At 54.0% G+C, this 25,738-nt stretch overlaps 7 protein-coding genes across 7 annotated transcripts; 3 read left to right on the forward strand and 4 right to left on the reverse strand.

Annotated features, from left to right (window-relative positions):
• Positions 1-148: 148 nt before the first annotated feature.
• Positions 149-1,221, reverse strand: BBK36DRAFT_1178922 (hypothetical protein; the record flags this gene model as incomplete). Its single annotated transcript, XM_024896154.1, has 2 exons — positions 828-1,221; positions 149-720 (listed from the first exon to the last, which is right to left on the reverse strand). The coding sequence occupies exons 1-2, from the start codon at positions 1,213-1,215 to the stop codon at positions 149-151; spliced, it is 960 nt and encodes a 319-aa protein (XP_024747614.1). The 5' UTR covers positions 1,216-1,221.
• Positions 1,222-1,707: 486 nt separating this feature from the next.
• Positions 1,708-3,288, reverse strand: BBK36DRAFT_1136052 (3-oxoacyl synthase). Its single transcript, XM_024892849.1, is given in 5 exon segments — positions 1,708-1,742; positions 1,754-1,915; positions 1,987-2,709; positions 2,778-3,219; positions 3,267-3,288. The coding sequence occupies 3 exon segments, from the start codon at positions 3,186-3,188 to the stop codon at positions 1,754-1,756; spliced, it is 1,296 nt and encodes a 431-aa protein (XP_024747615.1). The 5' UTR covers positions 3,189-3,219; positions 3,267-3,288; the 3' UTR covers positions 1,708-1,742.
• Positions 3,289-4,057: 769 nt separating this feature from the next.
• Positions 4,058-6,959, forward strand: BBK36DRAFT_1170869 (sexual differentiation protein; the record flags this gene model as incomplete). Its single annotated transcript, XM_024895501.1, has 8 exons — positions 4,058-4,727; positions 4,799-5,138; positions 5,196-5,414; positions 5,479-5,674; positions 5,778-5,983; positions 6,067-6,093; positions 6,168-6,382; positions 6,472-6,959. The coding sequence occupies 8 exons, from the start codon at positions 4,058-4,060 to the stop codon at positions 6,957-6,959; spliced, it is 2,361 nt and encodes a 786-aa protein (XP_024747616.1).
• A 388-nt stretch (positions 6,960-7,347) lies between these two features.
• On the reverse strand, positions 7,348-10,443 carry BBK36DRAFT_1178937 (fungal-specific transcription factor domain-containing protein; the record flags this gene model as incomplete). Its single annotated transcript, XM_024896155.1, has 5 exons — positions 10,227-10,443; positions 9,797-10,193; positions 9,088-9,423; positions 8,317-8,998; positions 7,348-8,242 (listed from the first exon to the last, which is right to left on the reverse strand). Exons 1-5 carry the CDS (start codon positions 10,272-10,274, stop codon positions 7,348-7,350), a joined length of 2,358 nt encoding a protein of 785 aa, XP_024747617.1. The 5' UTR covers positions 10,275-10,443.
• A 4,694-nt stretch (positions 10,444-15,137) lies between these two features.
• Positions 15,138-16,575, reverse strand: BBK36DRAFT_1143124 (E3-binding protein; the record flags this gene model as incomplete). The annotated part of the gene is made up of 2 exons (XM_024893574.1): positions 15,138-16,351; positions 16,512-16,575. 2 exons carry the CDS (start codon positions 16,573-16,575, stop codon positions 15,138-15,140), a joined length of 1,278 nt encoding a protein of 425 aa, XP_024747618.1.
• Positions 16,576-17,277: 702 nt separating this feature from the next.
• Positions 17,278-18,249, forward strand: BBK36DRAFT_21926 (hypothetical protein; the record flags this gene model as incomplete). The annotated part of the gene is made up of 1 exon (XM_024897928.1): positions 17,278-18,249. The coding sequence occupies one exon, from the start codon at positions 17,278-17,280 to the stop codon at positions 18,247-18,249; it is 972 nt and encodes a 323-aa protein (XP_024747619.1).
• A 3,530-nt stretch (positions 18,250-21,779) lies between these two features.
• BBK36DRAFT_67246 (glycoside hydrolase family 89 protein) lies at positions 21,780-24,169 on the forward strand (the record flags this gene model as incomplete). Its single annotated transcript, XM_024898480.1, has 3 exons — positions 21,780-22,033; positions 22,101-22,249; positions 22,317-24,169. The coding sequence occupies 3 exons, from the start codon at positions 21,780-21,782 to the stop codon at positions 24,167-24,169; spliced, it is 2,256 nt and encodes a 751-aa protein (XP_024747620.1).
• Between the last annotated feature and the right edge of the window lie 1,569 nt (positions 24,170-25,738).

Here is a 25,738-nt window from a genome sequence, read left to right on the forward strand (position 1 = left end):
TCCATTCAACGCCTCTGTTTGTTTCCTCTGATCCCCGCCCGTATACCATGTTTTCACCCAGACACTTTACATAGTTTGTACAGATCCCAGAGTCGCCACTTTGAAGTTCCCTTTTCTTTGACTGTCATCATCATCATCCCCCCTTCTTTCAAGCAGCCTGAGCCGTCTCAGCAATAGGCTTCGCCTCCTTGACCTCCTTGACGTCCTTTGCGTCCTGCACCGCAGCCTTGCCGTCCTCCCTCTTGAACGGCTCCTCCAGCCTCGTCCAGAACACGTCCACCGGCCTCGCCAGCACCTCGAGCGCCCGATTGGACATGGCCATGTCCGACGCGCCCTCGAGCGCCGCGAGCCCCGAGCGCATCCACCCGACAATGGCGACGAGCGCGCGCGGGTCGACCTCGGGGTCGCCCTTGAACAGGTTCCTCCACACGGCGCTGGCCAGCACGGCGTCGCCCTTGATGAGCCCCTCGTCGTAGGCCAGCAGCAGGCCGCGCCACTGGACAAAGATGTCCTTGAGGTAGCGCTGGCGCAGGGCGCTCGAGGTGATGTTGTGGTCAATGTGCATCTTCTTCTCGCACTCGAAGAAGAAGTGGTCGATGAGCTGCTGCTGCCAGTTGCGGTAGGCGTCGCGCTCGAGGCAGCGTATGCGGGCGTTGACGAGGTAGAGGTGCAGCATGGTGACGTGCGACCAGGTGCTGAACGTTGGCGGGAGCTTGAAGGCTGTTTTTTGTATTCGTGAGCGAGTCAGCTTGGTAGCCCTATACACACATATAGATCTGTATATATATGATGAATTGGGGGGGCTTTTTGAGGCAAAAGCGACGTACCGTTGTGCCAGATGTTGCCGTCTTCCAGAGACTTGCCAATCTCTTCGCCGTCCTCTAACCTCTCGACCTGGTCATTCTTGCGCTCCTCCTCGGTGATGCGATAGTCGGCCGCCTTGGAGCACGCCTTGAATATCCTCTCGGAGGCACCCAGGACGCGGTACGACTCCCCAATCGAGCTTCCGAGGCCTCCCAGGATCCTTCTCGAGCTTGTGCTGCCGAAGCTGCGTGATGACGAGGGCGTCCGGACGGGCGGAGCGTGTGCGCTGAGAAGAGGAACGAGGACTGATGTGGCGGCTGCCCGAGAAGAAGAGGATCGGGATACGGTCGAGGTGCGGGATGCGACTCGGAGGAGCGTCCGGGCCTGGGACCTGCAGCTCTCGCAGGCCATTGTGGGTGAAGTGGATGGATGATTTGGATGGAAAAGTATGGAGAGAAAGAGAGAGAGAGAGGGCAAAGTCGAGGAATTGGGGGGGCTATCGAGGCGAGGCGAGGTGCGTCTGTGGAGTTGGAGTGGCCATGGAAGCAGGAGGAGAGGCAGATTTCCGTAGGCTGGGCGGAAAGCTGTAGTGTGGATTTTTTTCTCTCTCTCTTCTCTTTGATAAGGTAGCCGATACTAGATTCTAGTAGCTCTTCCATGACGCGGTGGATTTGGGGCAGATGTTAGTGGCTTGCTGGGAGCGGCTAAACCGCGGCTGCCCCGCGCCATTGGACGGATCTTGGAGTGGTTGATGCAGGGTCCAGATGCGTTTGGAGGGGCAGATTGACGGCAATGGAGGAATCATGGATGCTTTGATGTAAGCATGACCGCTGTTCACATGTAAAGGACCGAAAAGCATATAGTAGGTATAGAGATAACATGATCATGTACACATTGTTACACTATTGTTACACTATTGTTACATATGTAGGTATTCAACAACAACACCTTACTCAAGCTTGGAAAACACCAGCGTGCTGTTGGTCCCGCCAAACCCAAAGCTGTTGCTCAGCGCGACCCTCACCTCCTTCTCCTGGCTCTTCAGGGGAACAAAGTTGAAGTCGACGCCGACATCTGGCCGCTCCAGGTTGAGAGTTGCTGGTACGGTTCCCTGCAGAGTCATACAAGTCAGTTTCTGGGCCAGTTCCCGTATCAGATGATTAGATAAAGCTCGGATCTCACCTCGTGAATGGCCAGGATGCAAAAGAGAGACTCGATGGCTCCCGCTGCACCCAGCAAGTGCCCTATCGCTCCCTTGGTGCTGCTCACAGTGACTCGAGCCTCGGCCGAAACACCTTCTTCACCCAGCATGATCCTCTTGATAGCCGCCGCCTCCGCCGAGTCTCCTACCTGCGTGCTCGTGGCATGAGCATTCACGTAGTCCACTTGCGAGGGCTTGATGCCCGCGCTCTTCAACGCCTTCTTCATGGCAAGATAGGCTCCGTGACCGTCTTCGCGCGGTGCCGTCATGTGGTGAGCGTCGCCGCTGCATCCGTATCCGCGGACTTCAGCGTAGATCCTTGCCCCCCTGGCCTTTGCATGCTCAAGCTCCTCAAGCACGCACACTGCTGCCCCCTCGGCAATGACAAAGCCGTCTCGGTCGGCGTCAAACGGGCGGCATGCTGACTGCGGTCTATCGTTGTAGGCTGTGGTTAGGGACCTGGCTCTGCCGAAGCCGGCAAAGGTGAGAGGATGGATGCATGATTCTGCTCCTCCGGCGACCATGACGTCGGCATCTCCATGGGCGATGAACCGGGCTGCGTCTCCGATGGAGTGCGCTCCCGTCGTGCAAGCTGTTGTTGCAGCGTGGTTCGGGCCCTGGAACCCGTGCCGCATGGCAATGTGCCCAGAGGCCATGTTGATGAGGAGCTTCGGCACGAAGAGCGGTGACACTTTTCTGTAACCCTAAGGTATGTTCAAACTTCGTGTTAGTTGCTACTAAAAACCAGATGTCGGCAGAGGCAGAAGCTCACGTCTTTGCCGTGAGAGAGGCTCGTCTCATACATCTCCTCCAGGTTCCCAATCCCGCTCCCCAAACACACCCCCGTAGCCTCTTGATCCTCCAGCCGCGATGCCTTCCACCCGGCATCCTCCAGGGCCATGTCGCTCGCCGCAATGGCGTACTGCGTGAACAGAGACATGCGCCGCTGCTCGGCGGCACTGAGCCAGTCGTCAGCCCTCCATAAGCCGTGAGCCCTGCCGCCCGCCCCCTGAGGCACGACGCCGGCAACGGTACACGTCAGCTCCCGCCATCGCTGTCTCGGCTCCCGCTCGGCCACGCTGACGATGCCGGACTCGCCTGCTATCAGACGAGCCCAGGTGCGCTGGATGCCGAGCCCGAGAGGCGTGATGGCACCGAGGCCAGTCACGACAACTCGTCGCATTGTTTTTCTATGATTCCATATCAGGGACCGTAGTGCGGCTTTGCTTGAGGCTGCTCAGCCGGTGCTCGTGAGTAGCCTTTTGGTGGCGTTTTGGTGTTGTTGAACTGAGATGAGAAATACAAGATGCCGAATATGAATTCTTCGAGCGGATATAATTGATCAATTGGGCGTGGAAATGGCCCGTTGTGGTCTAACAGCTTATTGTCAGCTAGCGCCGGAGGAAGCACACTAAGCCCCTTTCCGTAGTGACGCAAGTGCTCACCGTTAGGGGTCGCTGCGTCTTGTCTCGTCTCGTCTCCTTCCTTGTCTCTGTTCTGTCTTGAATTTCATCCTCCTTCAACATGCGAAAATAATCGCCTCAGATCACTCATTCGAGAGCTGCTTTACTAGCAATTGCCTGTGTCAGCCCCTTCAACCCTTATCGGCCATCGGGATCGTACCGAAATCTCCGGAATCTGCTTGCGATAGTTGCCGGCGCTTGCTCTATTGTCGCGTGGCCACTATCCAAGCCATCTTAGCGGTTGAGTGCCGTTGACCAACCTCTCAATATATAGAATCAATCGTCTTTCATTCAATATGGATTCTTCAAACTGAGGCGAGGAAGAGGAAGAGAGCGTGAGAAAGAGCGAGAAAGCGAGGAAGGGAAAGGTCTCCCGTGCCCACGGCCTCACCTCATCATCCGGCTTACTCTTACAAACTGTCCTTGGTCCACCAAAACTCTCCCGCTGATATCGGCCCCTATATCGCTATTGTCCAGCCAGCGTGTGGCATTGGAACATACCATGGACAACATGGCGGAAGCCAGCGGGCGCGAGAGTGAATCCGGGCCTCATCCTCGCCATTCTCTTTCGAGTCCAACAACCGGCCTCATGGAGAATCTACGCGAGACCATCTCCAAATGGCCGGATTCAGGCGCACGGAACGACCTGGACGACGACGACCAAGGGTCTGAGTATGAGCTTCTCATGGACCCAAACCTGCCAGAGGACCATGAGTCTCGCCATCGCACCCGGGCTGAAGACGGTTTATCCGATGACGAGTCTAAAGGGGGCGAGGAGGAGGAGGACGAGCAGGAAAACTCTCCATATCCCGAAGTTCGCGCGGCCGTTCACAACTTTGACGAAGACGTGCCGTGCAGCACGGTTCGTGCTTGGACAATCGGATTGTCTCTCGTCATAATCGGTGCCTCGATGAACACCATCTTCTCTCTGCGCCGGCCAACCATCTCCATTGGCCCCCTTGTGGCTCAAATCATCGCGTGGCCCATCGGTCACGGCTGGGCACGATTCGTCCCGGAACGGGAGTTTAGCTTCTTCGGCATCAAGTGGAGTCTGAATCCGGGCCCCTTCAACATGAAGGAGCATGCCATTATCGGAGTCATGGCGTCTGTGTCCTTTTCTGTTGCCTACTCGACAGACATTATCTTGGCGCAAATGATCTTTTACAAGCAGAATTTCGGATTGCTCTTCCAGATTCTGCTTACTATTTCTACCCAATCCTTAGGCTACGGCATTGCCGGCGTGATGCGAAAATATCTTGGTTTGAATACCCCCCCTTACCTTTGGATCGACGCCCCTGACGCTGGCATCTAACCGCCTGCTTGACTATAGTGTATCCTGCGTCCATGATATGGCCCGGGAATCTAGCTTCCGTGACCATGATGAATGCCATGTATGAGTCGGGTGATGGACTGGATCCCACCGTCTTTGGGGGCCGCTTCCCTAGATATACGTGGTTCGGCCTTGTCACGGCGGCATCTTTCGTCTATTACTTCATCCCGGGCTTCTTTGCCCAGTTTCTGAGCGTTTTTGCTTTTCCAACATGGATGGCGCCCCAGAGCCCAACAATCAACCAACTTTTTGGTGGATACACTGGCCTGTCCCTTATTCCCATCACCTTTGACTGGAGCCAAGTGTCGGGTTACATCGGATCCCCCCTGGTCTCGCCTTGGTGAGTTACACAGGCCTGCAAACCTTGCTGCGGTAGTCCTGACGAGAACAAATCTAGGCACGCCATTGCCAACACCTTGATCAGCGTTGTCGTGTTCTACCTGGGACTGTCAATCCTCCTTCAATTCGCCGGGACGTGGTACGGCTCGTTCCTACCCATCAACGATGCCAGCATCTACGACAATACCGGAGCAAGGTACAACATCACCCGGGTTGTAAACTCCGACATGACTCTCAACGAGGAAGCATACAAAAGCTACTCGCCATTGTTCATCAGGTAAATGGCCCGACTGTCCCTAGAGTGGCCTCATTCCGTGGCCCAAGACTCATCCGTTCAATAGCACCACTTTTGCCATATCGTATGGCCTGTCCTTCGCAGCCATCTCCTCTCTCGTGGTGTACACTTATCTTCACCACGGCAAGTACATCTGGAGGCAGTACATGAACAGCACTACCGAAAAGCCGGACATCCATATGAAGCTGATGAGAAAGTACAAAGAGGCACCTACGTGGTGGTACCTCTCCCTCTTCGCCATTGTCAGTATCCTCCTTGCCCCCTCCCCCCTTTCCGGTCAATCTTTGCCCAGCACAGGCAACCATCACCTTCGGCACCCGCTGACATCATCGTACCTTGACTTAGATGCTGGCATTGGGCTTCTATACAGTGCTTGCGTACCCAACCAATCTCACCTGGTGGGCCTTTTTGCTGGCCGTCATGATCTCGTTTGGCTTCTCCTTGCCAATCGGCATCATTCAAGCAGTCACGAACAACCAGATTGGCCTCAATGTGCTTACGGAGTTTGTCTACGGCTACATCCAGCCGGGACGGCCTCTTGCACTCATGCTGTATGTTTATCCCGCATGTTTATGCCGCAAGGCGAAAGGGGGAGAGGGATCTTGTCACTAACCATGCAAACGTGCATAATTAGCTTCAAAACTTTTGGCTACATTACCATGTAAGTGAACAAACTACACAATATTCTCTTCATAGGTTCAATCGTTCAACCCACTCACCCCCCCCCTTCAACAGGTCTCAAGCACTCAATTTCGTCTCCGATCTCAAGTTTGGCCATTACATGAAGATCCCTCCCAGAACCATGTTCCTAGCGCAGGTTGTTGCCACGACATATTCATGCATAATCCAAGTTCTCGTCCTTAACATGGCTCTCAACAACATCGACAACGTGTGCGATGACCAGCAGGAAGATCACTTCACGTGTCCGGGAGGAAGGGTCTTTTACTCTGGTGAGAATCATAACCAAACACCAGCATCTCATCCTCCCTTTGTTACATGTAGATTCCCAATACTAATCCATTCTCCCTCACCGTTTCAGCCTCCGTCATATGGGGCCTCATCGGCCCAGGCCGCATGTTCTCACCCGGCCAAATCTACTCGGGCCTCTTCATCTTCTTCATCATCGGCGCCGTCACCCCCGTCGCCATCTACCTCGCCATCAAAAAGTACCCCAAGTCCCCCGTCCGATACCTCATCGCGCCGCTCCTCTTCGGCGGCCCGGGCGCCATCCCGCCCGCCACCCCGCTCAATTACTTCTCCTGGGGCATCGTCGGCTTCGTCTTCCAGTTCTGGATCAAGAAGCGGCACTTCCGGTGGTGGAGCCGGTCCAACTTCTTGACGTCGTCCGGCTTGGATCTGGGCCTGGCGCTGGCTACGCTCTTCGTCTTCTTTGCGTTTACGTTGCACGGGATCGATCCACCGAGGTGGTGGGGCAACGACGTCGTGACCACGACGATGGACTACCAGGGGACGGCTGTGAGGAAGCACGTTGCGCAGGGAGAGCATTTTGGCCCCAGTTCGTGGTAGAGAGGCCCCATGTTTGGCCAATACCTTGATATATAATATAGAGAGAGGTGTACCAGTCAGGTTTGCGAGATGATGGGCGTTTTGCTTGGTTATAGATACTTTGAATATATGAGTGTCGTCATGGCTATATAAACAAATGAAATAAAAACCTAAAAACTGCATCAAATATGGACAAAGAAAAGAATACTCTTAAAAGAAAAAACATGAAAAGTAAAACATAAAAAAATCTTTACTACCTTTTCATATGCCTTCAAGCGGGATAGTCCTTCATAGCCTGGCTGGTATCCGAGACAGGGGAAACACACATACACACACACACACACACACACATACGCAAACACAATACCCTTCCCTTTCAAACAACAAGCCCCGCCGACAAACCCCCCACTCATTTGTCATCGACATACAGATAGTGCCCTCCTCCAAAATGAGTCCTCTCGTTCTCCCGACCCCTATTCGACGACGACACCCCAGGAGCAGCGGCGGTGGGATACCCCCTGAAGCCGCCGCCGCCGGCGCCACCTCCATGATGATGATGGTGCTGTTGTTGAGCCTGGAAAGCCGACTGCTCCGCGTGAGACATCATTGTCGGGCTGTTGAAGTCGTGATGAGTGTATATCTTGGTCTCCTCCGAATCCATGGACGACGACTGGAAATCAGCTGGGCTGCTGTGGGGACCCAGGTCCTCAAACTCTTGCTGCTGCTGCTGTTCATCCGGCTTCGAAAAGGCGAGGTCTGTCCTCCGGTATAGCGAGCGAGGGGCAGCATTCGCGCGCGTCGACATGGTCGGGCTCGTAGTCGACGACGCCATGGCACGCTCTCCCCGCATCACGAGGGGGCCCATGTCCTGAACGTGAACGGTCGATGGGCGGGCGTCCGTCTCCATGTGAGGATAGTACTCCATGGCGTCAGACGAAGATCCTCCACCAATGGGCGACGACGGCTGCTGCTGTGGTTGTTGTTGCTGCTGCTGCTGCTGATGGTGGTGGCTGTTGGTTCGCCGAGCGGTGAGACTCTGCCTTCTCGTGTGCAGAACCTCCTCCGGGTCGCCGATATGGCACTCGGGCAGGGCCACACCCGTCACAGAAGACTTGAGGTGCTTCTCCACGTCGGCGAGGAAGGACTTTAGGATGTAGAGCATGCGCTGAGCCTGAACGTCTTCAGCCGCGCAGTAGTCCATGATTTTGATGGCGCTCGTCATGGACACTGCGTAATGCTCGTTTTCGTATAAACCAGCAAACTCATTACTCAAGATAATCAAGGCCGCCGCAAAAAGAAAATATCTGCCCAGACGGGATCTGCGTTAGCAGCCTGCTCGTAGACGATGCTTCAACGTGTGTGTGGGCGGGAGACTTACAAGATAAAAGGGTTACGTCGCGGCAAATACTTTGCTTCAAACGCCGCCTGGATGAGCGTGACCGAATGAGTCGATGCGGCCACGCACGCTTGAGAAAACTTTTCCGATCTCGAAAACGTTCGGTGAAACGGTTCGACGTCGCCCGAGATGGTTGGCCGCGTCTTGACCAAAAGGTCGATGAAAAAGGGCCTGCTCAGGAGAAGGATGGAATGGTAATGAAGCAAGTGCACGTGCAGAATGGGAATGCCCATTTCCACCGGAGCCTTTCCATGGAGGAGGTCGTTTGCTGCCAACGACGGATGACCGTTGAAAGCCCATAGCTGACAGTCATCGACAATCTCCTGAGCCAGCTTGGTCGAAATCTTGCGCTCCGAGTAGACCTTCTTCAGCATGGTGCCAATGGACCTGGAGATCCGGACGGATGCGTCGAGGCTGACGGTCCTGACCATGTCTTCTCCTTGCTGGGCGGTGTCAAGCAAGAGGTCTGCTGGCGAATCCAACGAGTCGCTCGAACAGTCCTCTTCGCTTATTGCGGCGGGACGCCCGAGAGCCGTGGCGAGGAACGTGTCAAGAACAAACAGGCTTCTCCAAAGGTTACGCCTTGCGATCTCGTTGTTAAACTTCATCATCGTGTCCCGGATTCGATGCAAACCGAGGGAATACGCAGAGCGGACAGCCATTCCTATAAAAGCAGATCCATGTCAGTACAAAAGGAGGAAAGGGGAAGGGGTATTAGCCAGAAAGCGTTAGTTCCGGGGCGCATGTACTCACCACAATATGCGTATGCCGCGTTGCGCTTCGATATGATCAACATGTAAAACGCCATCAAAGTCCAAGCCTGAATCATCCACAAGTCTGCGTGCTCAACCCCGTTAAGGGGATCACTCAGACACTTAGCAGCCCGGAAAAGGGCTTCCGCCCTCTCCCCTGGCCCCTCTTGGAAACTCTTCATCATCAGCTCCTCCGGGCTGTTTGGAGCCGGCGATGCCAGAACAAAACCAATTGCCAAAGTCAGATAAACTAAACAAAGTGTCGATGGATTGACCTCCAAGGGGCCCGAATAACATGCATCTAGATACTGGTAAAACGTTGCTCGGTCAAACAGTTCTATTAGACCGTTGGTCTGTAGCGGGATTGTTAGCCATTGGTGTCGTACGGCATTGTGATAGGGGGTAAGGGGGGATGGGATCATCAGCCATACGTTAACAAAAAATGATTGAACCAAGAAATTCGTTACATCTCTATTTGGCAGCATATAAGGTATCATGGAGCTCTGGGCGGCCGCCGTGATAGGCTCCAAGATGTGGTGTCGGCTTGGATCATCCGTAAACGCAGACGAACCGGTCGTGTTGAAAACAATCATACGAATTAACTGCAGATACGAGAGGGTGGACGAGTCTCCGATATACACTACCCTCATTGATTAGCCTTTGACTTGGGAGTCTCCTTTATGTCTTCTTCGAGGGGAAAAGGCACTTACGAAGCCGCTTCATGGGATCTTGCAGCATTCTGATCTGGCCAATAACTTCGGCCTCCTCGTCCGTCTCGGACGCCGTGCTGTTGCGGAAGCTCTCATCGCCCTCGCTGACGGAGGAGACATCATAGACGTGGCGGGAGTACTTTTCCTTGCCTTGGCTCCTGCGCTTCGCCTGTCGCGCGAGTTTGGCCTGCTTGGACGATCGCTTCGGGGACGCATCGAGGGTCGCCTCGTGTACGGGAGGAGTTGCGCCGATGGTGTCGACAGAGTCAGAAGCGAGGCTCTGTCCCGTAGGAGACGTCGTATGGACGGCCATGAGTTTGGCAGGGCCTCGGCCGTCCGTGTAGTCGCATATCAAGTTCCTCTTGATACACGTGTTGCACGGGTGAAGGCCATTGCACTTGGAAGCAAAATGTCAGCCCATGCAGCGTACATAACCGAGACGGACGAGAGTAGCATGCGAGAATCTTAGCGAGGGCATTTCGCATTGCTTCCCATGCAGCTTGCTTTTTGTATTGAGACGCCATGGACGGCACGGCTTGTCCAAAGGGGCAATGCGTCCGCTTGCCAACACACTTATGCCGGGTCAAGCCATGTTATAGCCGGGCGCTGGGATGAATGTAGAGGATCTGTCACATTGCACAGACATGATACGGACCGTACATATGCTGTGCAATCGGACCAACACCACCGGCTCACTCGCATATTGTTTTCGCCTCGCTCGGAATAGTTCGCTGCAGCTGAAGTGGGAGGAGATCACTTTTTTTTGTCTCTCTCCGCACGAACTGCCAATATTCCGGTCACCGAAAACGCATGTTGGGGGTGACATGCATATTGCGACATTCGATAGTCAGGAATTGATGTGTGGGAAACGTGTTGTAATAGCGCAAATGAACGTTGCGATGACCAGCTTTGGTTCTTTTGTTCATCCGTCTTGTCCTTTTCATCCATTCCGTCCCCCTTTCGGGATGCGTGTGCGTGTGCGTATGCGGATGTGATGTGTATGTATGCGAGTGCGTGTCCGTCCCTTGGAGCGTTACGGGAAGGGGAAAGAAGACGAGCCCAAACGGCCCAATTCCTTTGGGGCCAACGGAATGAAAATTTGTCTGATGACTCGTAGACTCACCTTCTGCTTCCGACGCTTGCAAGAATCGCAGGCCCGCGCAGTCCTCTGTCGCTTGTCGTCTGGAACTCTGGGCCGGGTCATGAGGGGCGAGAGGTGTGTTGTGCGTCCGACAGCCAGATGGGCAGACTGACTGACAGACAGACAGAGGCGGGCGCGGAGGCTGACGGAAACCTCTGCGAAACCCGGGGTAGTCTCCCTCTCTTGTAGTAGTTACCAGAGGCGGAGACGCCAGCTACCGTAGAAGCGATCCACGGAGCCTCCACGACAGCTTGTCCGCCGTCATCATGCACTTATAGGGCCTTGAAGCTTGGTAACCCCCGCGTCGTGTGAGCTCTCTGTCAGAAAAGAAAGAGAGTCGGGGAGTAAGTAAGAAGTGCCCACGTGGCGGTAAGGCACAAACTTTCCCCCAATGCTGTGATGGGAGGTTATCGCGGCCCCGTCACCTCTCCCTCTGCTTCAAGGGTCTGGTCTACCCGGTGTTGGTGCTAGCCAGCTAGCGAGGGACCTCTTCTGGGGTGGGAGGAAACCGATGGCCGTGAGATTGGATCGGGAGTATGCAGATGGGAAGGACACCTGAGCAGGATGGATGAGACAGTCCCCTATTCATGGGGCATTGAGGTTAACACGACCCCCCCTGATGCAGAAGCAAGCCCGACGGCCTCGATTGACTGGGTAGCTTGGATGTAATGTCAGACTGGCAGTGCCAAACCCTTTTGATAGATGGTGACACCTGGGGGGGAATATCAAGCCAGCAGAGAAGGGAACCGGTGTGCGATTTTCCTGACGTGTGGGTGGGACAGGAGCAAATACACACCCCCGAGCTGTTCGGCCTCAAGCATATGCCGTTTGGTGGTCTGTGGCAAGTCTTCATTGGGCTACTGAGGAGATTAATGACTCCGAGTGATTGGTAAAGATGTACTAGGCCCGAACCCGCCTGATCGTTCCAACGCTGCTTGCTTGTTGTCCCAAAGGTCCTCTTGGCGTCGGGCTTTGAATTCATGCCTGCTGCCCATCGGTGACGTAGTGGAGGTCTTTCTCTTTCCATGTCTCTCTCTCTCTCTGTGTGTGTGTGTGTGTGTGTCTTCTTGTCCTCGACTCCGGCAGCCGCGGTATATACCGGGCAACAAATGAGGGCTGGTGGAGGGTTCTGCAAAGGACCTGAATCTGGCAATTCGTGGCGTCAAGGATAGACTCAGCTCTGTATGTAGTACCTGGCATCTGCGTTGGCATGTTCTCTGGCAGAGCCTCGCCGTAAGTAGCACTGATGAGCAAACGTAACTCTCGTTGGCATCAGGCGAGCCAGCCGCCTCCGTCCTGCCGCGTTAGGAGCTTGACGCCCAGTTGGGCTTGCACCCAGCGCGCGTCGAGGTGGAGACTGGCTCCTTCACCATCTCAGACCGCTCTGCAGCTGTATGTGTATGTATAGCATCAGTTCGATCTATCCCCGTTCAGCATGGGCCTATGGAACAGTGCGACTCTGCTGCCGCGCATGTCATTTAAACATCCTGGGCAAAAGCAACCCTTCGGCGAAGCTTTATTGGCAGCTGAAACATCGCGAACGATAAGAGTATTCGAGCTGCCGTCGGCCTTGTTAGCGTTGGTCATAGTCCGTAATACATACATACAGAAACAGACCTGGGATTGGCCGTCGTCGTCCCCTCGAGCCAAGAGAAAGAACGAGAAGAATTCATGCACAAAGCTCGCCTATCGAAAGACACAGAATACAGCCTTCATCGTCTGGACATGAAAGCGAAATACTCGGCCGCACTTTTTATGTCTTGGGTCGCAAATTTCATATCCCCTTATAGCATTTTCCCGGGGATCAATGAAAAGGATCTTGAGGCCTCGCCACTAAATGACGATCATTGGGGTAGCAAGGACCAACAATGCTGATAGATTCAGCTTGGATGGGGGTCAATGATCGCTGAATAGTGTACGTCCCCAGAAGGAGTAAGGAGAGACAGAGAGAGACAGGGACAGAATGGGGGTTGGATAGGGACCAGGACAGGGAGAGGTAAGGGATGTAGTAGCACTGTCTCTCCTTGTCCACGGCCACGGGTTAACACACGGAATCTCTGTGAAAACCACCCGAATTCAACGTTGGCCTTCACAGTATCTGCCTCGAAACAATACTGGGAGGCCTCGTGTAAGCGCAAGTGTGGACGGGCCATAGAGAAGTGGAGCGCTTGCTGTCAGTCTAAGAAGCCAAACGACGATTGTGCATAGTTGGGCATCGCAGCCTTGTGCATATTTTTTTTTCTTTTCTTTCTTCTCCCTCCTTGTCCGGGATGTGCGTGTTGGAACTGGCGGGTGTGGACGTTGGTTTGAAAGAGCGAGGAGAAATGAATCCCGGGGGGGCAGAGGCTCGGGGTACACAACATATCCTCCGTCCTCTCATGACTATTCTGGAGCCACAGGTGAAATTACCAGGATATTCGAGTAAGACAAGATCCGCCGACGATTCGACGTGCCAGAGCGTCACAATGACGAAAAGAGTTCATGGTCGACAAGCCCCGGGTAAGTAACTGGTAACGTTCCGTATACTCGCCCTCGATGTTGATGTCCTGCAGTACGAATAACCGTGTCGATGCTATTCACAGCTTTGTGTACTGAGCATCGTGAAATAGAGTGACCGGAGCCAGGGTCTTCCGCTCGGCGAACTGGGATCAGCGACGTCTGAGCTTCGCGTACATCCAGGCGATACACCCGAGTGCCGTGGAGGGTTCGCGCCCACTTGGCGAGCATAATGAGACAACAGCTCATGCTTCGGTGCCCCCGGCCATTGTGGCCCAGCTCCTTGACGTCGGATTCGTCGCGTAGATGCTTCTTTGAGCAGGGTCACATGCTTCTGGATGAGCCTGCGTCGACACGTCTGAATGCAAATGACGCCCCCTCGCATACCGTCTGGAGAGCAGGCCCCGGCAGCTTGCAAATCGATGGCCACCAAGGCTGTCGAGGGTCCAAGATCGATGTCGGCGCAAGTCTAGACCAAGGACTAGCGCCCGCATAAACGTTGAGAGCCTGACGGCTTAGAGAAACCCTTGCGCCACGTACTTCGTACCTGATGCATATCATCCATGCTACATTCACCGAGCGACCCCGCCGGCCCCCTATATCCAATGACGGAGCAGTAAGCGACAGCCGGTGTAGATACTCGGGGTCTGGCTGCCGCGCCATGGGATGATTGCAAATGGACAAGCACGGCCTCGAGCGTGCTATTCGACGTCTCCAAGATGCGGCCATCGCCGCGAGTGTCCACGTGCCTGATCACCCTTGCATCGAACCAAGCAGTGGTGTGGTGGTAGGCTCGAGGGGGGGATCGAGTCCCAGCGTCCAGGCTTGCCGTTGCTGCAGCCATTTTGCGGTTAGCACGCGAGGCGTTAGCGCCATGGGAAGCAAATCCTACCTTACGGCTGGCTTGGAAGACGTTGGAAACATCTCGGGCTGAAGGTGGCCGGCCAATCTCCCCGCTGCGGAACGACGTCAAGGATCATGGGACAATGCAGTGAGTTGTTCTCAATCGCACTTGGGAAAAGCAGGAGGAGGAGCAGTGATGGTGGCAAGGCGGACACTAAAAATCTCAGACAATGGGATATTGGCCCATGAAAGGGAGCGAATTGGGGGCAGAAAAGAGTAGATGCATGAGACAAGTCATCCCTGTTCCGTACAAGCAATGGTCTTTTGGCGTGTGACTTTGACTCCCGAAACCGAGCCAGTCGGACAACCGCCGCTCACACGTAGCACCAAGAACTGATAGCAGAGACAGTCATGAGAGAGAGAGTAGCGGTATCCTTGCTTACCGAACATTGGCAAGTATGCCCAAGTCTCACCCGTCAGTGTTTGCTTTCGACCCCGAGACGCAGCTATCCTCCGATGCCACACAGCGTACCGGGTCTTGCCACTGATATCTGTCTTCATTTGGTCAGAAAAGTCGCCGGCGATGATCTCATATTCACCCCTTGCCGAATACTGATCGACCAGGCATCACCTTGTCTCCGTCCACCTTCAGGCCAGTCTGCGTGTGCATAGGAGCAGAGTCCAGCCCCCTTGAACTTCAGCCGCATCTCGTTCCGCCCTCCCCGAGGTCAAGCTAGATCCATGAAACAAGCAGGAATAACATGGTGATAGAGATGGTGTTCAGATATAGTAATTGAAGGTCTAGTTTTTGGGGGGAAATGATTATAATTACAATTCAGCTGACAAGAAGGGTTCTCAAATTCATATCAAAGTCTCAGGCACCTCCTCCAGGGCGAGCTTGAAGCGCTCTAAAAACAGCTCGGCCCTGGCCTTTTCTTCCTTGGGGACCAGCAGACCGAACGAGTGAACTCCACCAGGGACGAGTTCAGGATCGATCCTAGGGGCGGGCCGTTTGGCCAACGAAGAGCTGGAATTTTTGGCAGGGGCGGCCAAGAGGTCAATAATGTCAGTCTTTGGGGCAGATGTTCTCCGGGGGCCGGCGAAGCCATCGGTTATTGTAGGGACATAGGATCCGTGGGAGAATTTGGTAGCTTTGGCCTTGTTCAGACCAAGAACCTCATCGAAGAGTTCACTCGTGGTCGGAGCGCGAGGGACGGCAGGTAGGCGGCTGTTTGCAAATGCGGTGGCCTTGGAGACGAACTTGGCTATGGGGACGGAGACGTCGGCGGCGCTCTGGAGCCGTCGTTGCAGCTCCACGACGTGTTCCAGCGAGACGGGCAGTTGGACGAGGACCTTTTCTGGCTTTGGCGCGGCTTCAGGGGCCTTGGAGGCGGCTTCGGACGCCTTGGGGGAGGGGGCAGGCTTCTTCTCGGCCACCTTGATATTGCTCAGGTCCAGGTGGGCCAGCTTGTTAAGGCGGGAAGACACCGCGGCGGGCTGATCGGCGTTGATGGCGCCAACGTAGGCCAGCACATCACCCTTCAGCAGTCGTCCGTTGGGTCCGGTACCCTTGATCTTGCTCAGGTCCTCCTTGCTGATGCCATGCTCGTGTACGAGAAGGCCGACTGAGGGAAGCAGTGGGTAGTTGTGTTCGTAGGTTCCGCTCGCAGCGGCTTCTGATTTGGCAGCAGGCTTCGAAGTAGCCTTTGGCTCATCTCGTGGTGCCGGAGCGGCGGGTTCTGACGTGCTCTGGGCTGCCTGCTTGGGCTGCTCGTCCGGGGGAAGCTCGAGGGTGCTGATATCATCTCCGGCTTCGGCCAAGACGGCAATTCGGGTGCCAACCTGGACGCCCTTGCTGCCATCCTGGGAGAAGATCTTCATCACGACGCCGTCTTCCTGGGCCTCGACGTCCATGGTGGCCTTGTCGGTTTCGATCTCGAGCAGGACGTCGCCGGCGCTGAAGGAGTCGCCCTCTTTAACCTTCCAATTGGCGATGTTGCCCTCCGTCATTGTGGGGGAGAGGGCGGGCATGACGAAGTTCTGGGCTGCGAGGCATCGTGAAGACGTGGTAAAGCCTGTGAAAGTCGTCGCATCAGATTAGCTGTTTCTTCACGATCATCCGTCTCTGCGCCTCGCTGGTCCATCCCATCTCTATCTCTCTTTCTTCCTCTATCTCTCTGTGTCGTAACGGCTTCTTGGTGTGAGTTTGCGCGCTGGAGCACACGGGAGACCTACCGCGAGCAGCTCTTCCGCTTGCAAGGCGGGCCGAGATGCGGCACGCCGCCGCAAATGAAGCCATTGGAGCTCAATTGAGGCAAAGGCGGGATTCGGGTGGTGATGCTCGGGCAAAAGAGGCTCAAATGGCTGGCAAGATGAGAGCTTTCTTTGCTTTGCTGTTGGGAATATCGGCCCTGGCAAAGGCGCGCACAGACCACGTAACTTTTTTTGGTGGGGTGAAAATGTACGGAATCGCGAGTACCTGCTTTGTACTTTGTACCCGTTTGGGGGATTTCATATGCAGTATTTCAGAGCCTAACGCATGTAATAAAGAGTGCCTTCGCACTCAAGAACTTTACCGTCCAATATATACAGGGCAAGGATTTGACACAATCAATCTGCGTGAAAGCTGTATGGTAGGCTTAGACGCCGACTTCATCTACAGAGAATCGCGAATCGAACAGGTGAAGGATGCGCTGTTTTCTAGAGACTTCAGCACGCGTACAGCATCTGCCCTTTGGCTAGGTACAGCGCTAACTTCTTATCTTAGCGTAGAACCACAGATAAGCGCTCGGCAGCTATCGGATCGGCTGATGCAGTTCAACATTTTCTGCCAAGAGCTGTAAGTGCATCAATTGATGCTCGCGATAGCTTCATCTTGCAGCATTACATGTGATGGCAGCATCCTCATGACACCAGAAGCCAACTGAGCCTCCGAAACTCGACCCTTCCTCACCTCTACCGTTCAGCTGAGCTGCGCAGCGCTCATTGCTGCTGTTCAGCCATGGCAAGCTTCGCGAGAGGCTTTCGCCTCGCCTCATGTCCGCGAGCGACCTTCATCCCCCGAACTTTCCTCCCTGATCTCTCCACCGCTCAATCTCGACCCTTCACATCATCCCTCCGGTTGCGGGTCTCTGCAATACCGAAGCCTCAACCCAAGATACCGAAAGACGTTAAACCGAGATCAACAGCGAGCCAAACGAATCCTCCACCCTCACCGGCGGCTTCATTGGCCCCTAGCCGATATGCCTTTGTCAAGAGCCTGGCATCTAAGCCCACACCAACGCTTTTATACGAGGCGCCTTCGCATTTCTGGTTCTATTTTGGGTGCTGGTCGAGTGGTCTATCCATCATAGCCTGGACGGTTTTGACGGGCCCAACGGCTGTGCAACAACCAGAAGGCATCCCGGTGTGGGTTGGATATACATTTGCAGCTTCCTACGCCCTGCTCGGCTCCATGGGCTTCTACCTCATCTCCAAGACTCCCAACATTGTCAGCAGCATCCGAGTGCTGCCGCCTGTCCAAGCGGCAGCTCAAGTAGCAGGCCAAGCAGCAGCCGCACGACCAGGGATTGCCGCCAACGTACCCCAGCTCGAAGTCAAGGTCAAGAGAATGTTCCCCTTGCTTCAGCCAAAGGTCATCACCACATCGCTCGATAATGTCACGCTCAAGACTCGCTTCTCGCTCCCGAGCGAATACGTACCAGAGCTGAGACGATTGGAGAGACAGATGGAAGAAGAAGCGCGGAAGAAGGCTCTGTGGAAGTTTGATACGGAGCACCTCCTTACCATGCCCTTCCGAAGGATTGGCCGTGCGTTCAAGAACCTATTTACGGGCGTAAGAGCAGCATGGACTGATGTGGGATATGGCATTATCAAGGTGGATGGGAAGCAGTACAAGGTCGACGTTACCAAGGGGTACGCTCACGACGGGTTCAAAACTCTGGAGCGGATTGTGAACATCGGCTGGAAATGAGCAATAAAGATACCAGGTAAAACACGAATTGTACAATATTGAGTATTTCGGTAGGGATACAGTACCAGGTGGATGCCGGAATCAGGGCTATCCGAGACCATCTGTCTCCCGTGTAAGATATTGTATATGTACTCCGTACGGGAAGTTATCACACCTTGCTGTGCTCAGATTACTCGATATGACTTCCTCCCTAAAGGTAGTTGACGCCGACAAGGATGATCAACAGGCTCTTCAGCATCAACATACCGTAATAGCAATGGAGTCCCTCGAAAGCCATCGTGATATGCCGTGAATGCGCGTAAAATTATGCTAATCCTGAGACATAATCTGGAGTAGGATCATGTAATATCCTTAAGTAAGGTCTGGTGTAACTCTGTAGACATATACTGTACTATGATCGAGGAGGGTATATTAAAGGTAGGCTAATATATACTGAGTTCGTCCTCGCACAAATCATGCACAGCGAGGTGTTTGCAATTGATGACTATTGACAGCGTTCCACCTGCAGGTAGGTAAACCAAGCAGTGCTCAACGCGACTGATTTCTGCGGTAGAAGTAGGCGGCTAAAGATTGAGGGTCCAAGTCGACACTGTTATTGATGAAGTGTTGGAAATGCTACTCTATTCATCGAGTTCTTTATCCTTTGCTTTCTTCTGCTTTAATCTCTCGAGGTGATGAAGCCGCGGTTGACGTGAAGCCACCAAAAGTAATGTCCTGCCTAATTAGATCTAGTGCGTTGGGTAGCAAACAGACCGGCCCAGTGCACCCAAAAGCCACTTCTTTCAACGGCGTTTGATTGTACATGGCAGCTTCAAGCTATTCAGACACCTCGAAATGACAGATAAAACGACGACTGACGGGAGGACTGATCTAGCTGTCAGAGGGGCTGTCCTGGCCCTCAAGGCTACAACAGGACTATCTTCAACAGCGATAGCAGAGATCATAGCAGGTGTATCAACTCGCCAGGTCAACCGCATCTACAGCCGGGCCATCAAGGCCGGCTTCGAACCATCAGCCCGACCGTTACAGATCACGAACGCCATTGTGGCTGATCGTCCAAAATCCGGAAGACCAAGGAAGCACCCCAAAGAAGCCCAAAATGCATAGCTCTGGGATTCGGACGCGATCGGGATGGCCGAAAAAAGGCATGTGCTGAGATGGCTGGCGAGATGACCAGAGACGGCTATCCCACATCAGACAAGTTCTTCTTCTTTTCGGTGACCTTCATTGCAGCAATATCTAGAGATGTCTTCTCATCAAAGATTCGCAGTGCCGACAAGGGGGTAATGGAGCAAGCTTGATGCCGCTCTAAGGAGCACGGCTTACATCAAGACTACGGCAATAATGAAGACGAGACATCATCATGTTCCTAAACAAAAACCTAGAAGGACATTTGATTGCTGCGGAGGTCCCAATATCAACAATCAAGCCTATACTTGACGAAGAAAATGCGCCTTCCAAATTGTATCAGCTGATGGTATTGCTATGTAAAGCCTGGTGGGACTGGCCGACGGCTGGGAAAGTATGGGAGAGCCGCTGTCAAAGTTAATGATCAAACCGAAAAGCACCAGCATCAGGCTGCAATGGCAACTGTTGAAGCTACGTTTTGTACATGCGTGAAATCGGCGTCGTCGCAGACAATTGGGGATTTTAGCTCCAATCCGTTCTGCCTGAGACGTGCGGGACTGGAGTTCATCCTCGGCGAGCTCCATACCTGGCTGACATGTCGCTGGGACGAAGTTACAAAAAGAGTCTCGAAGCCAGGAAGAGGTGAAAGACTGGTCATCATGGTCGGTGCTCGGCGGACAGCCTGGGTAGCAGCATACGGTTACGGGGATAATGGCACCGCGCTGGAAGACGTGGCGGCGGACGTTGGTAGAGATGAGTGAGAAGAGAAATTATACGTCGCCTGGAGGTGAAGATGAGTCGGAAGATTGTTATGATTTCATCCAGTGCAATATATAATCCCGGAGAATAGTATCCTAGTTGTGGAGCTTGCATCGTTGAAGTGCTTTGTGACATTACCCTGATATGATCTGTACTATGGATGTCTATACAGTATTGTTGTAGCTTCAGCTTGAATTCCATATGATGAAAATAAAAATAATATGAAACAAGAAGAGAAAAAGATACATACATATAATGTCGCTTTCTAGCATCAAGAGTAAGTTGGTCACCTGGCCGGGACTTGCACGTCATTTGAATAACATACCCTTCCCTTGCCGGGCCAAGAAGGTGAGTCCTTGGTCTATCTGGGCAATCTGCAACCTTTTATGACACTTCTTCCCTTCGTGCCTAAAGACCCAAAGCCATTGGAGTGGTCAGACTATTTGAGCCCTGACATGGGAGCCACGAGGTACATGCCCACCGCGCAATTTCGCCTCTCACCGATTCTGACTTATATCTCCATCACTAGAGATGCCATATGTGAGTCCCTTAAGTACCAGCATCTGCATCTCCGACAAAATATATTCATTAATTCAGCAGCATCATGCCACAATTACCCTCGTGTCCAATCCGTAGAGTCCATCTCCTAGTTGCTGGATCCGAGAACCCGGTTCTCACCGCTATCCCCAAGATCCACCACTCATCCAAAGCTGTCAAAATCACCGATAAGAGCCATGATCTCATCATATCCATCATCCCCAAACCCCTTTCATCTTAGCCAGACCAGCTACGGCAGGTCAGGAACCAAAAGGTTGACGCCACTTTCAACCCCGAGCTATGTAAGCCCAGGTACCCGGAAACGTTGCCAAGATGTCTTATCTTATTGGACCTGCGAGGAAGAGTCCTCGAAACGTTACATCTTGGCCGTGTAAATATTATGTTAGTGTACTTTCTCAAAGATAGAAACTTCAGTGAGTGAAGACACAATTCCAAGTGCCGATGCTGTCAATTACCTGTCCTCCGGGTTCTCGGCTCCGGACCACCGAATGTCGGCCTACAACGGACATCAAGGGCACATGGAAGCAGCAAAAACAGCTGTCAAACCTTCAAAGTTACATCAAGTCATCACTTACTTTATAAGTCTATCTCGCCAAAACCGATTCGAGAACAAGATAAAGCCATCAATCTCTTCGTTACCACCATATCTTGTTCCAAATTCTCCGAATCGTGTAACCATCAGGATTCCCCAATGGAGAGATCCGAACCCACGGCCCAGCGCCGAACTCGTCTCCCCAGCAACCCTTGCCGCGTTTCCTCAACCCTTGTCCGATTGACATGTTCACGATCCCACGTGGTTGTCGCTTCAACGCCTTTATCTTGCAGAATGGGCCTTGTGAATCCCCACATGCAGGCCTTGGTACGGAGTAGTTCATGCGGCGATGACATCCATCCAGCCTCGCATTTTGCTTGTGCGGAGTAGTTGTACGCTCAACAGAGACCCGTACAAGAGCTCAGTGCCTTTTAAGCGGCCAGACAGCACATCCGCGGGCCTTGGGGATCTTCGTCTTCTTTCTTGGAGGCGCAATTGATTCCGGTAGAGACCAGCAGCGGCCCGCTCATCATCATCATCATCATCATCCGTGATGCGTCTTCTCAAGTCCTGCGTCTGGCTGCTCTCGGCCGTTGGTGCTGCTGCTGCCGCATCCAGCGACCAGTCGCCGACCGAAGGGGTCGAGTCTCTCGTCAAGCGCCGTCTCCCACATCACGTAGACTGGTTCGAGTTTGCGCTTGAGCAGTCGCACGGCTCTGCCCTGGTCAATGACAGCTACACGGTCTCCTCGACGAAGAACGGAAAGGTCCGCATTGAGGGCACGACGACCAGTGCCCTGCTGTCAGGGTGAGTTTTTGGCCCTCCTCTGTCGATATCAGCCCGAAGAATAATGCTGATGAGAGATATTTGAAAGTCTTCACAAGTACTTATCCAACGAGGCAAATGTCGACATCTGGTGGTTCGTGGGCAGCCAGCTTGATCGAGCCCCGAAAGCCCTGCCCAAGCTCACGAGTCCCATCAAAGGCTCCAGTGTCGTGCCTTACCGCTACTACTGGAACACCGGTAAGCTCAATTGCACAAGGAAGTGGTCGTGGCTCTTCATAGACGACTGACAGAAGTCGCGGCGCAGTGACCACCTCTTACACGAGTGCCTTCTGGTCATGGGAGGACTGGGAAACGCAGCTGGACTGGATGGCCCTCCGCGGTGTTAACCTGGCCCTCGCCTGGATCGGAGTCGAGAAGATCTTCATCGACGTCTTCCACGAGATTGGCCTCAACGACGACGAGATTGACTCCTTCATCAGCGGACCTGCATTCCTGGCGTGGAACCACTTTGGCAACATCCAAGGCTCGTGGGGCGGATCCATGCCTCGATCCTGGGTCGACGACCAGTTCAGTCTCCAGCTCAAGATCCTCGAGCGCATGCAAGAGCTCGGCATCACGCCCATCCTGCCGGCATTCCCAGGCTTCGTCCCGCGCAACATCTCCCGCGTGTTCCCGGACATTTCGCTGTCGACGAGCCCCGTCTGGAACGACTTTGGCACCACGCTGAGCGCCGACGTCTACATCAACCCGTTCGACCCGCGCTTCGCCCAGCTGCAGAAGCTCTTCATCGACAGGCAGCAAGAGCTGTACGGAGAAAACGTCACCCACTTCTGGACACTGGATCAGTTCAACGAGAACCAGCCGCTCTCGGGCGACCTGGACTACCTGCGCAACGTCAGCCACAACACCTGGGCCGCCCTCAAGGCCGCCGACCCCGAGGCCGTCTGGGTCATGCAGGCCTGGCTCTTCTCCAGCGACAGCAGCTTCTGGACAAACGACCGCATCGAGGCCTTCGTGGGCGGCATCCCCGTGGATTCGGACATGCTCCTGCTCGATCTGTTTGCCGAGTCCGCGCCTCAGTGGCAGCGGACGGACTCCTTCTACGGAAAGCCTTGGATCTGGTGTCAGCTGCACGACTATGGCGGCAACATGGGCTTGTACGGCCAGATCGAGAACGTCACCATCAACTCGATGGATGCCGTGCGCAACTCCGATTCCATCGTCGGCTTCGGCTTGACCATGGAGGGCATGGAGGGCAACGAGATCATGTACGACCTGCTGCTAGATCAGGCCTGGAGCCCCAAGCCCATCGACACCGAGACATACTTCCACGACTGGGTATCGGCCAGATACGGCACCAAGAACGTCCAGAGTCTGTACAGGGGCTGGGAGATGCTGCGACCGACCGTCTTCAACAACACCAACCTGACGGTCACCGCCGTGCCAAAGTCCATCTTGGAGCTGACGCCCGCCATCAACGGCCTGCTCGGTCGTACCGGGCACCACGCTACAACGATCACGTATGATCCGGCGGTCATGGTCGATGCATGGAGCGAGTTATTCAAGGCCGGTATCGAAGACCTCACGCTGTTCAGCAACCCCTCTTATCAGTATGACCTCGTCGACTGGACTCGTCAGGTCCTCGTCAACAGCTTCGAGGACCTCTACAAGGACCTCGTCGACGCATACAACCAGTCATCCACTCCCACCGTGATCCGCTCTCGCGGCGCCAAGCTCATCACCCTGCTCAAGACGCTCGATGCCGTCCTCGCCACCAACGACAACTTCCAACTGGCCCCCTGGATCAAACAAGCCCGCGCAAGCGATCCCTCAGCCGCCAACTTTTTCGAGTTCAACGCCCGCAACCAGATCACGCTGTGGGGGCCTCAGGGCCAGATCGAAGACTATGCGTCGAAGCAGTGGGCCGGCCTGGTTGGCACGTACTACGCCGAGCGATGGCAGCAGTTTATCGACTACCTCGCCACAACCAAGCCCGCAAGCTACAACCAGACTGCGTTTCACGAGAAGCTGCTTGCTTGGGAGACGACATGGGGGCAGCAGACTTCAAGCAACAACAAGTTCAATGCCGGAGAGAGCGACATTCGGTCCGTTTTGGACACAATTCTGAAGAGCTGGGGTGATGTGTTCAAGTTGTAGAGAGAGGGTTTCCATATAGAAGCATGGGTTGTCTGAGAGGTGGACAGATCTATTGAGTTGTTTCTGCAAGCCACATGACTTTCTATTGTTAGTATGTCTGCTGTCATGCGTCAGCTTGTGAGTTGAGACTGTCGGCCTCATGTGGGAGAGGCATTAAGTCAGAAGAGTTGGCGCACGTCTATATGTTTCCGCGGAACTCGGTTGCGGCAACAATCTCGTAGGATTCTTTGGACAGAGGTAGTGCTTATTGTTGATGCATCCAAGCCCACCTCTTGTTTATGACATGGCCCAACCAGTACCCTCCTTGCTGCTAGAGTCTATGCTGGGTCCGTGAACATGGCTATAGAGATACTGCCGTTCGAGACAACTACATGTACGATAGTATGTATGATGCTTTGCTATGTTTCACAGGTCTGGCGCATTATAGTCCTAGTTGTTATAGTTGTGGAAGCTGCCTCACGACTCAGCGGTTGAGGAGGTTGGCCAAACAAATAGAGAATATTTCCGAGAAAACACCGTTTTAGATAGATTCTATCTCATGCACCAAGGCAAGAGAGTTCCATTGTCAGGACATTGCGGCTCAAACGGATATCCTAGGCATCACCTGCACGCCTCGACGGAAAACCCATCTCACTGCAACCCCAGTCTTACACGCGCACCTCCCATCTCTTACAATACACACGTCCACTTCCTCTAACACAAATCACCACCACAATCTACCCGAGGCAACATGAAAGAGATTATCCCCTGTCCAAACTGCTGGTGCATAGTAATACCTATATTCATAAGCCCGATCACCCCAGCTCGTAGCCACTTTTCCTTCTCCTCCCGCGGAAGACCTCACAGACACAAACCCGACGAAACCTATTTTTACCTTACGCAAAAGCCGCAATGCTCGCAAGCCCGGTAGCCTGACCATTTGTGGAGTAGGCAAAGGAACAAGCAGCACAGCAGCTGGACCTTGTAGGGTATCAATGTAAGAGTGCGCCTTATGTACATGCCCAGGGCCCTGCAAGGGCACATGCAACATGCCCAACGAACTGCACAGCAATCGAGGCCAACACCAGGGCCAACTTACACCCACTTGCACAGCCACAACACCATCACAGCTACTATCCATACATACCTTATGTGTGTCCTCCTCAACTCGCACCAGCTGTCGTCCATCAATTGAATAGCCAGCACCGGGCCAATTGGTCTACCAGTTCCCTTTTCCGACGGCGCACCGACTCCAATTCCGCGGCATTTCCGTCGACGACATGATCAACGCAACAAACAACTGAGGATAACTAACTTGACTGCAAGAAAGAAGCGCACATGCGAAATGCAGCCGTTCTGGAGACCACAGGGCGGCCGGCGCCTGGTCGCAGCAACACACGTAAACGAGGCCCGTCTAACAAAACAAAGACAGTTAAAACAGCCACAGACGGTTTCACCTCCTGCAGCCTCCGCACGGAGGATCGCAAAAACGAGACAAGCATATCTGCGCAAGCAGGCCGTTGAAACAGCTCGACCACCCAACAGCACAGCAAGACCCCTGCCAGCTGCAACGGGGCGTTGGTTCCAGCT

Source organism: Trichoderma citrinoviride, assembly GCF_003025115.1.
Source record: "Trichoderma citrinoviride strain TUCIM 6016 unplaced genomic scaffold BBK36scaffold_11, whole genome shotgun sequence".
In the NCBI taxonomy this organism is placed as follows: domain Eukaryota; kingdom Fungi; phylum Ascomycota; class Sordariomycetes; order Hypocreales; family Hypocreaceae; genus Trichoderma; species Trichoderma citrinoviride.

Excerpts from the sequence above, each read along its gene's own strand:
- BBK36DRAFT_1136052 (XM_024892849.1), bottom strand. The coding sequence starts at position 3,188 with ATGCGACGAGTTGTCGTGACTGGCCTCGGTGCCATCACGCCTCTCGGG. Across the intron at positions 2,710-2,777 it reads GCCTCTCTCACGGCAAAGAC|GGTTACAGAAAAGTGTCACC; the intron begins GTGAGCTTCTGC and ends AACATACCTTAG. Across the intron at positions 1,916-1,986 it reads GCATCCTGGCCATTCACGAG|GGAACCGTACCAGCAACTCT; the intron begins GTGAGATCCGAG and ends ATGACTCTGCAG.